The sequence below is a fragment of the Hyla sarda genome, chromosome 2 (genome assembly GCF_029499605.1).
Source record: "Hyla sarda isolate aHylSar1 chromosome 2, aHylSar1.hap1, whole genome shotgun sequence".
In the NCBI taxonomy this organism is placed as follows: domain Eukaryota; kingdom Metazoa; phylum Chordata; class Amphibia; order Anura; family Hylidae; genus Hyla; species Hyla sarda.
The window spans coordinates 35,772,158-35,786,350 of NC_079190.1; the positions used below are offsets into that span (position 1 = coordinate 35,772,158).

General features: G+C 45.2%; 1 protein-coding gene across 3 annotated transcripts in view; it reads left to right on the forward strand.

Annotated features, from left to right (window-relative positions):
• Positions 1 to 14,193, forward strand: part of CNTN5 (contactin 5) — a 1,441,523-nt gene that overhangs the window by 697,998 nt on the left and 729,332 nt on the right. For all 3 annotated transcript variants that reach the window (XM_056561527.1, XM_056561528.1, XM_056561529.1), the window contains one exon: positions 670 to 802. In XM_056561527.1, coding sequence (XP_056417502.1) covers positions 745 to 802 — 58 coding nt within the window. In that variant the 5' untranslated portion in view covers positions 670 to 744. The remainder of the gene's footprint in view (positions 1 to 669; positions 803 to 14,193) is intronic.

The following is a 14,193-nucleotide window of genomic DNA, read 5'->3' on the forward strand; positions in this document are numbered from 1 at the left end:
TCAGGAATCTGGAGTCTGGAATCAGGAATTTCCATGGCAGAACCATGGAAATTCCTGATTCCAGACTCCACCAGAAGAATGACCATGTTCATTCTTTTATTGGGGTTCCCCCCGGAAAAGTGTTGACATCAATGGGGATATTCTGCTGTGTGCACAGAGCTGCAGAATTTTTCGTAGCAGATTATGTGCGTGTGAACGTATCCCTAATATTTTTGGGTTACTTACTGGGTTTATTTTGGTCAATTGTAAGCTTCATCCTCATTGAAGTTCAGCAGTTGCCAGATAGGAAGGAGATTGCGATAAGAGTTAATGCGTCTCCGTGTAGAGGTTACTCTGTAATTGATAATGTTGTACTGTTCTGAAAATCAAAAGAAGGCCGCGAGCAGCTCCCCATCACGTCGTACGGGCAGGGAGATCTCGCTATATTAATATGACTTACAACTGTTCGCAGGTAATAGCTCCTGTGTTTTTTCTCGCTCTTTTAATCACTTCTCTTATTTCCAAGTGTCAGCTCGCATTTTGCATCGAGTGCTTATGGTATCCGACATTTAATTGCTTTAGGGCTTCGCTCTGTCTTTGATTTGCCTATCATATTATTGCCAGATGTGCGTCTTCTCTTCTTTTCTCCCCTCCCTCTCTCTAACTGAGACCTGTCTTGTGTCTCCACAGGCCGAGCTTTAATGAAGGAACGTCAGAACTGCTAACAGTCACACAAACAGGGACTCCAGACCGTAGTGACCAAGGATGGCGTCGCCATGGAAACTATATCTGCTGCTGTCAGTCATCGCGGGGTGCCTTTCAGGTAAACACGTAAACTTTGTTTCAAAGTGATAAATAAAATATATTAATGTTTTGGAGGAAATCGTTTTGTTTTTTTCCTTATATCAAAAGTGTTTTTTTATTTTCGGTCCAGATATTCTAGAAAGTTTTTCTTTAAACTTTCTGTTTCCTTTTCCTGTTTGCACAGTATGACATTTAATGGTGTAATTTATTTAATGCATGCATTTTGGGAGAAAAAAAAAATTACAGCCACATTTGCTGTTTATGACCGAAAAGGCCCACATGAAATAAAAAACCCCACTCAATTGTTTTCAATGGGATCCTGCTGCATCATGTGAGGGTGGAAACATCTGTTGCGGAAATCCCGATTGCGCCCTCCGCTAAAAGAATTGACACGTCTATTTGGAGTTATATTGCCATCTATAGAGATGGTGGGGGAGATTCATCAAAACCTGCCCAGAGGAAAAATAGCTGAGTTGCCCATAGCAACCAATCAGATTTCTTCTTTCATTTTTCAGAGGCTTCTTCAAAAATGAAAGAAGCAATTTGATTGGTTGCTATGGGCAACTTAGCAACGTTTCCTCTGGACAAATCTTCCCTGGAATATTTAAGAGCGGTCTTATGTTCTGCCGTTGCCTTTTTTTTGCTGAATGTCCGCCTACGAAATGTTCATCCACCTAAGGCTAGGTTCGTTCACACAACATAAAATGTTATGGCCTATTCTATTTCATGCGCACATTTATTTCAAAAAGAAAATGTGCCCGCATTTGCTGATTATGACCAAAAATCCGCTCATAAAATAAAATACGCCACCAAATTTTACGCTACGTGAACAAAGCCTTATGCCCAATTCAAGACATAAAGGGGAGATTTATAAAGCTAATGCCCTGTTCACACCAAGGAATTTCCGCACAGATTCCCCTCTGGAATTTAGCATTCTGCCGCGGACAATAAGCGATGTCCTATTCACTACAGCTTGGTGCCGGGATTTCTCTGGTGAATTTTACTTCGAAAGTTCCGCTACAAAGCAGCAGAATCCTTGCGGTAATTCCGTAGTATGAAAGTATGAGTCCTTATAGTAAGATTCTCAGCTCAACTTTCACTTTCATTTTACAAGAGCACTATGAGAACTGAAAGCTGAGCTGTGATTGGTTGCTATGGGCAACAAAAAGAGCCTTGCTATAGCTTCATACATCTTCCCTCATTGTCCTTGCTATAAAAGGCTCAGCAAATGACTTTCCTGTTAGACTAAAGGCTTTTTCTGGATGAATGGTCGGATTAAATAGCATTATTGGCTGTAGAAAGAAATTTAAATTGTACATTAAGGATGTGGGGTGGCCACAGCCTCAATGCCACCTTAGGCAATTGGCTACTTTGCCTACTTCCCTTCTTGAGGACCCTGGAGGGGTTATTTCACATGGGCCCTAGATGTGACGTTGTATAATATGTCATCACGCCGTCCAAAATTGTAATGTGTCTCTAAGGTACACCAGTGTTCTCCAAACTGTAGACCTCCAGCAGTTGCAAAACTACAACTACCAGCATGGGAGTTGTAGTTTTGCAACCGCGGGAGGTCTACAGTTTGGAGACCGCTAGTGTATAGGGTAACTGCAGACATACCTGAATTTGTCAATATTTTGTAGTTTGTTTCTTACATTTTTATAATAACTATATATTAGAATAATAATGTCCTGGCATGCTTAGAGTTGATGTTATGCAACAGCTGGAGGTCCACAGTTTGGAGAAGTTGTAATGTGTCTGTAAGGTACACCAGTGTTCTCCAAACTGTAGACCTCCAGCAGTTGCAAAACCACAACTCCCAGCATGCCCGGACAGCCAACGGCTGTCCGGGCATGCTGGGAGTTGTAGTTTTGCAACCGAGGGAGGTCTACAGTTTGGAGACCGCTAGTGTATAGGGTAACTGCAGTCATATCTGAATTTGTCAATATATTGTAGTTTGTTTATTACATTTTTATTATAACTATATCTATTATTATTAATAATATTAATAATAATAATAATAATAATAATAATCATCATCATCATAATAATAATCATAATAATAACCCCACCAAGACCAATGCACCTACAGAAGAAAGATAAGGTATAATTTTTACCGAAAATTGCACTGTGTAGAAACTGAAGCCCCCCAAAGTTACAAAATTCTGGGTTTTTTCTTCAATAGCACCCCACAGTAGATTGTGTTATTAACCTCTTCAGGACATAGGGCGTATGGATACGCCCTGAATCCCGAGTCCTTAAGGACCGAGGGCGTATCCATACGCCCGTGGGAATTCTGGCCCCCACCGCTAGCCGGTTGGGGACCGGAGCCGGATGCCTGCTGAAATCGTTCAGCAGGCATCCCGGCATATCGCCCAGGGGGGTCATTATGCCCCCCCATGTCGGCGATCGCCGCAGATCGCTGGACAATTCAGTCCAGCGATCTGCGGCGATTCCGGGTCAATCGGGTCTCCGGTGACCCGGTGACCCGGAATTACTGGCTGTTCGGGGCCGTCTCTGACGGCCCCGAACAGCCAGAGCCTGCAGGGGTGAGGTGGCACTGGTGCCACCTCACGATCGCCCTGATTCGTCGGCCGGATTACCGGCCGACCAATCAGGGCGCCTGCTGCGGGTGTCACTCCCGCACCCGCTCCGCCCCTCTTCCGGAGGACGTGAGCGGGTGCGGGAAGACGACCACCGGTGCTGGGGACCCCGATCCCCGGCGCCCCTGTTGGGATCGGGGCCCCAGGAGCAGCTGCGGCGGCGGGACTGACCTGCAGCGTCTGGATCGTTGGAGGTGAGTGACAGCCTCCTGCTGTTGCTCAGCAACAGCTCTTAGCATGCAAAAAGGGCATGCTGGGAGCTGTAGTTATGCAACAGCAGGAGGCAGACCACCACAACTCCCAGCATTCCCTTATGGGCATGCTGGGACTTATGGTTTTGCAACAGCTGGAGGCACATTCTTTCTATGGAAAAGTGTACCTTCAGCTGTTGTATAACTACAACTCCCAGCTTGCACAAACAGCTAAAGTGCATGCTGGGAGTTGTAGTGGTGCATCTGGTGGTTGCATAACTACAACTCCCAGCATGCCCGTTGGCTGTCGGTGACTGCTGAGAGTTGTAGTTTTGCAACAGCTGAAGGCACACTGGTTGTGAAATTCAGAGTTTTTTTTTACCTAACTCAGTGTTTCACGACCGGTGTGCCTCCAGCTGTTGCAAACTACAACTCTCAGCAGTCACCGTACACCATGCACCGTACATGCTGGGAGTTGTAGTTTTGCAACAGCTGGAGGCACACTGGTTGTGAAACACTGAGTTAGGTCACAAACTCAGTGATACATAACCAGTGTGCCTACAGTTGTTGCAAAACTGCAACTCTCAGCAGTCACCGACAGCCAACGGGCATGCTGGGAATTGTAGTTATGCAACAGCTGGATGTCCCCCCCAATGTGAACGTACAGGGTACACTCACATGGGCGGAGGATTACAGTAAGTATCCGGCTGCAAATTTGAGCTGCCGCAAACTTTCTGCTGCAGCTCAAATTGCCAGCGAGAAACTACTGTGAACCCCCGCCCGTGCGACTGTACCCTAAAAACACTACACTACACTAACACAAAAAATAAAATAAAAAGCAAAAAACACTACATATACACATACCCCTACACAGCCCCCCTCCCCTCCCCAATAAAAATGAAAAACGTCTGGTACACCACTGTTTCCAGAACGGAGCCTCCAGCTGTTGCAAAACAACTCCCAGTATTGTCAGACAGCCGTTGACTGTCCAGGCATGCTGGGAGTTTTGCAACAGCTGGAGGCACCCTGTTTGGGAATCACTGGCGTAGAATACCCCTATGTCCACCCCTATGCAATCCCTAATTTAGGCCTCAAATGCGCATGGCGCTCTCACTTTGGAGCCCTGTCGTATTTCAAGGCAACAGTTTAGGGTCACATATGGGGTATCGCCGTACTCGGGAGAAATTGTGTTACAAATTTTGGGGGGTATTTTCTGCTTTTACCCTTTTTAAAAATGTAAAATGTTTGGGAAAACAAGCATTTTAGGTAAAAAAAAAAAATTTTTTTTACATATGCAAAAGTCGTGAAACACCTGTGGGGTATAAAGGTTCACTTAACCCCTTGTTACGTTCCCCGAGGGGTCTAGTTTCCAAAATGGTATGCCATGTGTTTTTTTTTTTGCTATCCTGGCACCATAGGGGCTTCCTAAATGCGGCATGCCCCCAGAGCAAAATTTGCGTTCAAAAAGCCAAATGTGACTCCTTCTCTTCTGAGACCTGTAGTGCGCCAGCAGAGCACTTTTCACCCCCATATGGGGTGTTTTCTGAATCGGGAGAAATTGGGCTTCAAATTTTTAGGGGTATTTTCTGCTATTACCCTTTTTAAAAATAATTTTTTTTTGGGAAAACAAGCATTTTAGGTAAAATTTTTTATTTATTTTTTACATTTGCAAAAGTCGTGAAACACCTGTGGGGTATTAAGGTTCACTTTATCCCATGTTACATTCCCCGAGGGGTCTAGTTTCCAAAATGGTATGCCATGTGTTTTTTTTTTGCTGTTCTGGCACCATAAGGGCTTCCTAAAGGTAACATGCCCCCCAAAAACCATTTCAGAAAAACGTACTCTCCAAAATCCCCTTGTCGCTCCTTCCCTTCTGAGCCCTCTACTGCGCCCGCCGAACACTTTACATAGACATATGAGGTATGTGCTTACTCGAGAGAAATTGGGCTACAAATACAAGTAAAAATTTTGTCCTTTTACCCCTTGTAAAAATTCAAAAATTGGGTCTACAAGAACATGTGAGTGTAAAAAATGAAGATTGTGAATTTTCTCCTTCACTTTGCTGCTATTCGTGTGAAACACCTAAAGGGTTAAAACGCTGACTGAATGTCATTTTGAATACTTTGGGGGGTGTAGTTTTTATAATGGGGTCATTTATGGGGTATTTCTAATATGAAGACCCTTCAAATCCACTTCAAACCTGAACTGGTCCCTGAAAAATACTGAGTTTGAAAATTTTGTGAAAAATCGGAAAATTGCTGCTGACCGTTGAAGCCCTCTGGTGTCTTCCAAAAGTAAAAACTCATCAATTTTATGATGCAAATATAAAGTAGACATATTGTATATGTGAACCAAAAAAAAATGTATTCATAATATCCATTTTCCTTACAAGCAGAAAGCTTCAAAGTTAGAAAAATGCTAAATTTTCAAATTTTTCATCAAATTTACGGATTTTTCACCAAAAAAGGATGCAAGTATCGACAAAAATTTACCACTATGTTAAAGTAGAATATGTCACGAAAAAACAATCTCGGAATCAGAATGATAACTAAAAGCATTCCAGAGTTATTAATGTTTAAAGTGACAGTGGTCAGATGTGCAAAAAACGCTCCGGTCCTTAAGGCCAAAATAGGCTCCGTCCTGAAGGGGTTAAATGATTGTTGTCATGGCAAAGTAAAATTGGTGGCGCAAAAAACAAGCCCTTATATGGGTCTGTAGGTACAAAATTGAAAGTGTTATGATTTTTAGAAGGGGAGGAGGAAAAAATTAAAGTGCAAAAAACAAAATTGGCCCGGTCCTTAAAGGGGTACTCCCGTGGAAAACGTTTTTTTAAATCAACTGGTGCCAAAAAGTTAAACAGATTTGTAAATTACTTCTATTTACAAATCTTCCAGTACTTATTAGCTGCTGAATACAGCAGAGGAAGTGGTTTTCTTTTTTGGAACACAGAGTTCTCTGCTGACATCATGACCACAGTGCTCTCTGCTGACATATCTGTCCATTTTAAGAACTGTCCAGAGTAGGAGAAAATCCCCATAGCAAACAAATGCTGCTCTGGACAGTTCCTAAAATGAACAGAGATGTCAGCAGAGAGCACTGTGCTCGTGATGTCAGCAGAGAGCTCTGTCTTCCAAAAAGGAAACCATTTCCTCTGTAGTATTCAGCAGCTAATAAGTACTGGAAAGATTAAGATTTTTTAATAGAAGTAATTTACAAATCTGTTTAACTTTCTGGCACCAGTTGATTTAAAAAAAAAAAAGTTTTCCACGGATGTACCCCTTTAACCTCTTAACCCCTTAAGGACACATGACGTTCTCATACGTCTCCATTTCCGAGTCCTTAAGGACACATGACGTATGAGAACGTCATGTGTTTTACCGGCCCCCCGCAACCATCTGGAGCGGAGCCGGTCCCCGATGCCTGCTGAAATCGTTCAGCAGGCATCGGGGCATATCGCCCAGGGGGGTCATTATGACCCCCCATGTCGGCGATGGCCGCAGATCGCTGGACAATTCAGTCCAGCGATCTGCGGCGGATTCCGGGTCAATCGGGTCTCCAGTGACCCGATGACCCGGAATTATTGGCTGATCGGGGCCGTCAGAGACGGCACCGATCAGCCAGAGCCAGCAGGGGTGAGGTGGCACTGGTGCCACCTCACGATCGCCCTGATTCGTCGGCCGGATTCCCGGCCGACCAATCAGGGCGCCTGCTGCGGGTGTCACTCCCGCAACCCGCTCCGCCCCTCTTCCGGAGGACGTGAGCGGGTGCGGGACGTGCACCCCGGGTGCTGGGGACCCCGATCCCCGGCGCCCCTGTTGGGATCGGGGCCCCAGGAGCGACGGCCGCGGCGGAGACGACGAGGGACTGACCTGGTGCAGCGAGGATCATTGGAGGTGAGTGACAGCCTCCTGCTGTTGCTTAGCAACAGCTCCCAGCATGCAAAAAGGGCATGCTGGGAGCTGTAGTTATGCAACAGCAGGAGGCAGACCACCACAACTCCCAGCATGCCCTTATGGGCATGCTGGGACTTGTAGTTTTGCAACAGCTGGAGGCACATTCTTTCTATGGAAAAGTGTACCTTCAGCTGTTGTGTAACTACAACTCCCAGCTTGCACAATCAGCTAAAGTGCATGCTGGGAGTTGTAGTGGTGCATCTGGTGGTTGCATAACTACAACTCCCAGCATGCCCGTTGGCTGTCGGTGACTGCTGAGAGTTGTAGTTTTGCAACAGCTGAAGGCACACTGAGTTAAGTAGTAAACCAGTGTATCTCCAGCTGTTGCATAACTACAATCCCCAGCATCCCCAGCCAAAGTAGTATGCCTCCAGCTGTTGCATAACTACAACACCCAGCATGCCCTTCCGCTGTCCGTACATGCTGGGGGTTGTAGCTTTTGCAACAGCTGAAGGCACACTGGTTGCAAAACACTGAGTTTGTTACCAAACTCGGTGTTTCACAACCAGTGTGCCTCCAGCTGTTGCAAAACTACAACTCCCAGCATGCACTGATATACCGTACATGCTGGGAGTTGTAGTTTTGCAACAGCTGGATGTTCCCCCCCCCAATGTGAACGTACAGGGTACACTCACATGGGCGGAGGATTACAGTTAGTATCCAGCTGCAAGTTTGAGGTGCGGCAAAATTTCTGCCGCAGCTCAAACTGCCAGCGAGAAACTACTGTGAACCCCCAGCCCGTGTGACTGTACCCTAAAAACACTACACTACACTACCACAAAATAAAATAAAAAGTAAAAAACACTACATATACACATACCCCTACACAGCCCCCCTCCCCAATAAAAATAAAAAACGTCTGGTACGCCACTGCTTCCAAAACGGAGCCTCCAGCGGTTGCAAAACTACAACTCCCAGCATGCACTGATAGACTGTACATGCTGGGAGTTGTAGTTTTGCAACAGCTGGATGTTCCCCCCCCCCCCCAATGTGAACGTACAGGGTACACTCACATGGGCGGAGGATTACAGTAAGTATCCGGCTGCAAGTTTGAGCTGCGTCAAATTTTCTGCCGTAGCTCAAACTGCCAGCGAGAAACTACTGTGAACCCCCGCCCGTGCGACTGTACCCTAAAAACACTACACTACACTAACACAAAATAAAATAAAAAGTAAAAAACACTACATATACACATACCCCTATACAACCCCCCTCCCCAATAAAAATGAAAAACGTCTGGTACGCCACTGTTTCCAAAACGGAGCCTCCAGCTGTTGCAAAACAACTACTCCCAGTATTGCCAGATAGCCGTTGACTGTCCAGGCATGCTGGGAGTTTTACAACAGCTGGAGGCCCCCTGTTTGGGAATCACTGGCGTAGAATACCCCTATGTCCACCCCTATGCAAGTCCCTAATTTAGGCCTCAAATGCGCATGGCGCTCTCACTTTGGAGCCCTGTCGTATTTCAAGGCAACAGTTTAGGGCCACATATGGGGTATCGCCGTACTCGGGAGAAATTGGGCTTCAAATTTTGGGGGGTATTTTCTGCTATTACCCTTTTAAAAAATGTAAAATTTTTGGGAAAACAAGCATTTTAGGTAAAAAATATATATATTTTTTTACATATGCAAAAGTCGTGAAACACCTGTAGGGTATTAAGGTTCAAATTACCCCTTGTTACGTTCCCCGAGGGGTCTAGTTTCCAAAATGGTATGCCATGTGTTTTTTTTTTGCTGTCCTGGCACCATAGGGGCTTCCTAAATGCGGCATGCCCCCAGAGCAAAATTCGCTTTCAAAAAGCCAAATGTGACTCCTTCTCTTCTGAGACCTGTAGTGCGCCAGCAGAGCACTTTTCACACCCATATGGGGTGTTTTCTGAATCGGGAGAAATTGGGCTTCAAATTTTGGGGGGTATTTTCTGCTATTACCCTTTTTAAAATTGTAAAAATTTTGGGAAACCAAGCATTTTAGGTAAAAAAAATATATATTTTTTTACATATGCAAAAGTCGTGAAACACCTGTAGGGTATTAAGGTTCACATTACCCCTTGTTACGTTCCCCGAGGGGTCTAGTTTCCAAAATGGTATGCCATGTGTTTTTTTTTTGCTGTTCTGGCACCATAGGGGCTTCCTAAATGCGGCATGCCCCCAGAGCAAAATTTGCTTTCAAAAAGCCAAATGTTACTCCTTCTCTTCTGAGACCTGTAGTGCGCCAGCAGAGCACTTTTCACCCCCATATGGGGTGTTTTCTGAATCGGGAGAAATTAGGCTTCAAATTTTGGGGGGTATTTTCCGCTATTACCCTTTTTAAAAATGTAAACATTTTGGGAAAACAAGCATTTTAGGTAAAAAATAATTTTTTTTTTTTACATATGCAAAAGTCGTGAAACACCTGTAGGGCATTAAGGTTCACATTACCCCTTGTTACGTTCCCCGAGGGGTCTAGTTTCCAAAATGGTATGCCATGTGGTTTTTTTTTGCTGTTCTGGCACCATAGGGGCTTCCTAAATGCGGCATGCCCCCAGAGCAAAATTTGCTTTCAAAAAGCCAAATGTGACTCCTTCTCTTCTGAGACCTGTAGTGCGCCAGCAGAGCACTTTTCAACCCCATATGGGGTGTTTTCTGTATCGGGAGAAATTGGGCTTCAAATTTTGGGGGGTATTTTCTGCTATTACCCTTTTTAAAAATGTAAAATTTTTGGGAAACCAAGCATTTTAGGTAAAAAAAATATATATTTTTTTTACATATGCAAAAGTCGTGAATCACCTGTAGGGTATTAAGGTTCACTTTACCCCTTGTTACGTTCCCTGAGGGGTCTAGTTTCCAAAATGGTATGCCATGTGTTTTTTTTTTGCTGTCCTGGCACCATAGGGGCTTCCTAAATGCGGCATGCCCCCCAAAAACCATTTGTCGCTCCTTCCCTTCTGAGCCCTCTACTGCGCCCGCCGAACAATTAACATAGACATATGAGGTATGTGCTTACTCGAGAGAAATTGGGTTTCAAATACAAGTAAAAATTTTTTCCTTTTTATCCCTTGCAAAAATTCAAAAATTGGGTCTACAAGAACATGCGAGTGTAAAAAATGAAGATTTTGAATTTTCTCCTTCACTTTGCTGCTATTCCTGTGAAACACCTAAAGGGTTAATACACTTACTGAATGTTTTTTTGAATACTTTAGGGGGTGTAGTTTTCATAATGGGGTGTTTTATGGGGTATTTCTAATATGAAGACCCTTCAAATCCACTTCAAAACTGAACTGGTCCCTGAAAAATAGTGAGTTTGAAAATTTTGTGAAAAATTTCAAAATTGCTACTGAACTTTGAAGCCCTATGGTGTCTTCCAAAAGTAAAAACTCATAAATTTTATGATGCAAACATAAAGTAGACATATTGTATATGTGAACCCAAAAAAAAAATATATTTTGAATATCCATTTTCCTTACAAGCAGAGAGCTTCAAAGTTAGAAAAATGCAAAATTTTCATTTTTTTCATCAAATTTTGGGATTTTTCACCAAGAAAGGATGCAAGTTACCATAAAATTTTACCACTAAGTTAAAGTAGAATATGTCACGAAAAAACAATCTCGGAATCAGAATGATAACTAAAAGCATTCCAGAGTTATTAATGTTTAAAGTGACAGTGGTCAGAATTGCAAAAAACGCTCCGGTCCTTAAGGTATAAAATGGCCTGGTCCTTAAGGGGTTAAGGACCCAGGGCGTATGGATACGCCCTCACACCCTGGGCCTTAAGGACCCAGGGCGTATCCATACGCCCTGGCGTTTTCCGGTCTCTGCCGCGTGCCGGGCAGAGATCGGAACTGGATGCCTGCTGAAATCCTTCAGCAGGCATCCAGGGCAAACGCCGAAGGGGGCCATGTAGGCCCCCCATGTCGGCGATCGCCGCAAATCGCAAGGGAAATCACCCTTGCGATCTGCGGCGATACCGGGCTGATCAGGTCTCTGGGACCCGACCGCCCGGTAATTTTGCATGATCCCGGCTGTCACAGACAGCCAGGACCATGCCAAAGTATAGGAGCGAGGTGGCAAGCCTGCCACCTCCTCCTATTCCCTGCTATCTGTCGGTTAGTTAACCGACCAATCGCAGGAGGGGGGGGGGGGCGGTTACTTCCTCCCGTCCTGCCCGGCCCCTGATAGTCCGGAGAGGACGGGAGGAAGACCGGAGGACGCGGCGGGGGACGCGGCGGGGAGTGCTGGGGACCGGCCCCGGTACTTACCTCGTCACTGAAGACCCGGATCCTGGCGGCGGCGGCGGCGACAGGTGAGTAGATCTTCAGCCGCGGTCGGGCCCTTTACAGCAATGCACGTCGCCGTAAAGCGACATGCATTGCTGTAATGGGACCCTGTAAACTACAACTCCCAGCATGCCCAGACAGCCCTTGGCGTCTGGGCATGCTGGGAGTTGCAGTTTTGCAACATCTGGAGGTCCACAGTTTGGAGACCACTGTGCCCTTCCAGATGTTGCAAAACTACACATCCTCAGCATGCCCTTACTGTCCAGGCATGCTGGGAGTTGTAGTGCTGTAACATCTGGCCTTCAGATGTTGCAGAACTACAACTCCCAGCATGCCTGGACAGTTTTGGCATACTGGGAGTTGTAGTTTTGCAACATCTGGAAGAGCACAGATTGGGAACCACTGTATTAGTGGTCTGCAAACTGTAGTCCTCCAGATGTTGCAAAACTACAACTCCAAGCATGCTGGGAGTTGTAGTTCGGCAACGTCTGGCTCTAAAGATGTTGCCAACTACTACTCCCAGCATGCTTGAGAATGTTTGGGAGTTGTGGTTTTGCAACAACTGAAGGCACACTGGTTGGGAAACATTATCTGTTTCCTAACTCAGTGTTTCCCAACCCGTGTGCCTCCAGCTGTTGAAAAACTATAACTACCAGCATGCACTGATAGACTGTGCATGCTGGGAGTTGTAGTTTTGCAACAGCTGGAGGTCCCCCCTGTGAATGTACAGGGTACATTCACATGGGCAGGGGCTTACAGTGAGTATCAGGCTGCAAGTTTGCGATGCAGCAAATTTTGCGCGGCAGCTCAAACTCGCTGTAACCCCCCGCCCGTGTGACTGTACCCTAAAAACACTACACTACACTAACACAAAATAAAATAAAAAGTAAAAAACACTACATATACACATACCCCTACACAGCCCCCCTCCCCTCCCCAATAAAAAAGAAAAACGTCTGGTACGCCACTGTTTCCAAAATGGAGCCTCCAGCTGTTGCAAAACAACAACTCCCAGTATTGCTGGACAGCCGTTGACTGTCCAAGCATGCTGGGAGTTTTGCAACAGCTGGAGGCCCCCTGTTTGGGAATCACTGGCGTAGAATACCCCTATGTCCACCCCTATGCAAATCCCTAATTTAGGCCTCAAATGCACATGGCGCTCTTACTTCGGAGCCCTGTCGTATTTCAAGGCAACAGTTTAGGGCCACATATGGGGTATCGCCGTACTCGGGAGAAAGTGCCTAACAAATCTTGGGGGTCTTTTTCTCCTTTCACACCTTATGAAAATGTGAAGTTGGGGTCTACACCAGCATGTTAGTGAAAAAATATATATTTTTCACACTAACATGCTGGTGTTGCCCTATACTTTTCATTTTGACAAGAGGTAAAAGGGAAAAAAGCCCCCAAAATTTGTAATACAATTTCTCCCGACTACGGAGATACCCCATATGTAGGCGTAAAGTGTTCTGGGGGCGCACAACAAGGCCCAGAAGGGAGAGTGCGCCATGTACATTTGAGGTGATTTGCACAGGGCTGGCTGATTGTTACAGCGGTTTTGACAAACGCAAAAAAAAAACCACATGTGACCCCATTTTGGAAAATTCACCCCTCACGGAATGTAATGAGGGGTGCAGTGATAATTTACCCCCCACTGGTGTCTGATAGATCTTTGGAACAGTGGGCTGTGCAAATAAAAAATGTTGTACAGACCACTGTTCCAAAGATCTGACAGACACCAGTGGGGGTAAATGCTCACTGTACCCCTTGTTACGTTCCTCAAGGGGTCTAGTTTCCAAAATGGTATGCCATGTGGGGGTTATTTTGCTGTCCTGGCACCATAGGGGCTTCCTAAATGCGACAAGCCCCCCGAGCAAAATTTGCTCTCAAAAAGCCAAATATGACTCCTTCTCTTCTGAGCATTGTAGTTCGCTCGTAGTGCACTTCAGGTCAACTTATGGGGTACCTCCATACTCAGAAGAGATGGGGTTTCAGATTTTGGGGGGTATTTTTTGCTATTAACCCTTGCAAAAATGTGAAATTTGGGGGGGAAACACCCATTTTAATGACATTTTTTTTTTTTTTACGTATGCAAAAGTCGTGAAACCCGTGTGGGGTATTAAGGCTCACTTAATTCCTTGTTACGTTCCTCAAGGGGTCTAATTTCCAAAATGGTATGCCATGTGGGTATTTTTTGCTGTCCTGGCACCATAGGGGCTTCCTAAATGCGACATGCCCCCGAGCAAAATTTGCTCTCAAAAAGCCAAATATGACTCCTTCTCTTCTGAGCATTGTAGTTCGCCTGTAGTGCACTTTAGGTCAACTTATGGGGTACCTCCATACTCAGAAGAGATGGGGTTACAAATTTTGGGGGGTATTTTCTGCTATTAACCCTTGCAAAAATGTGAAATTTGGGA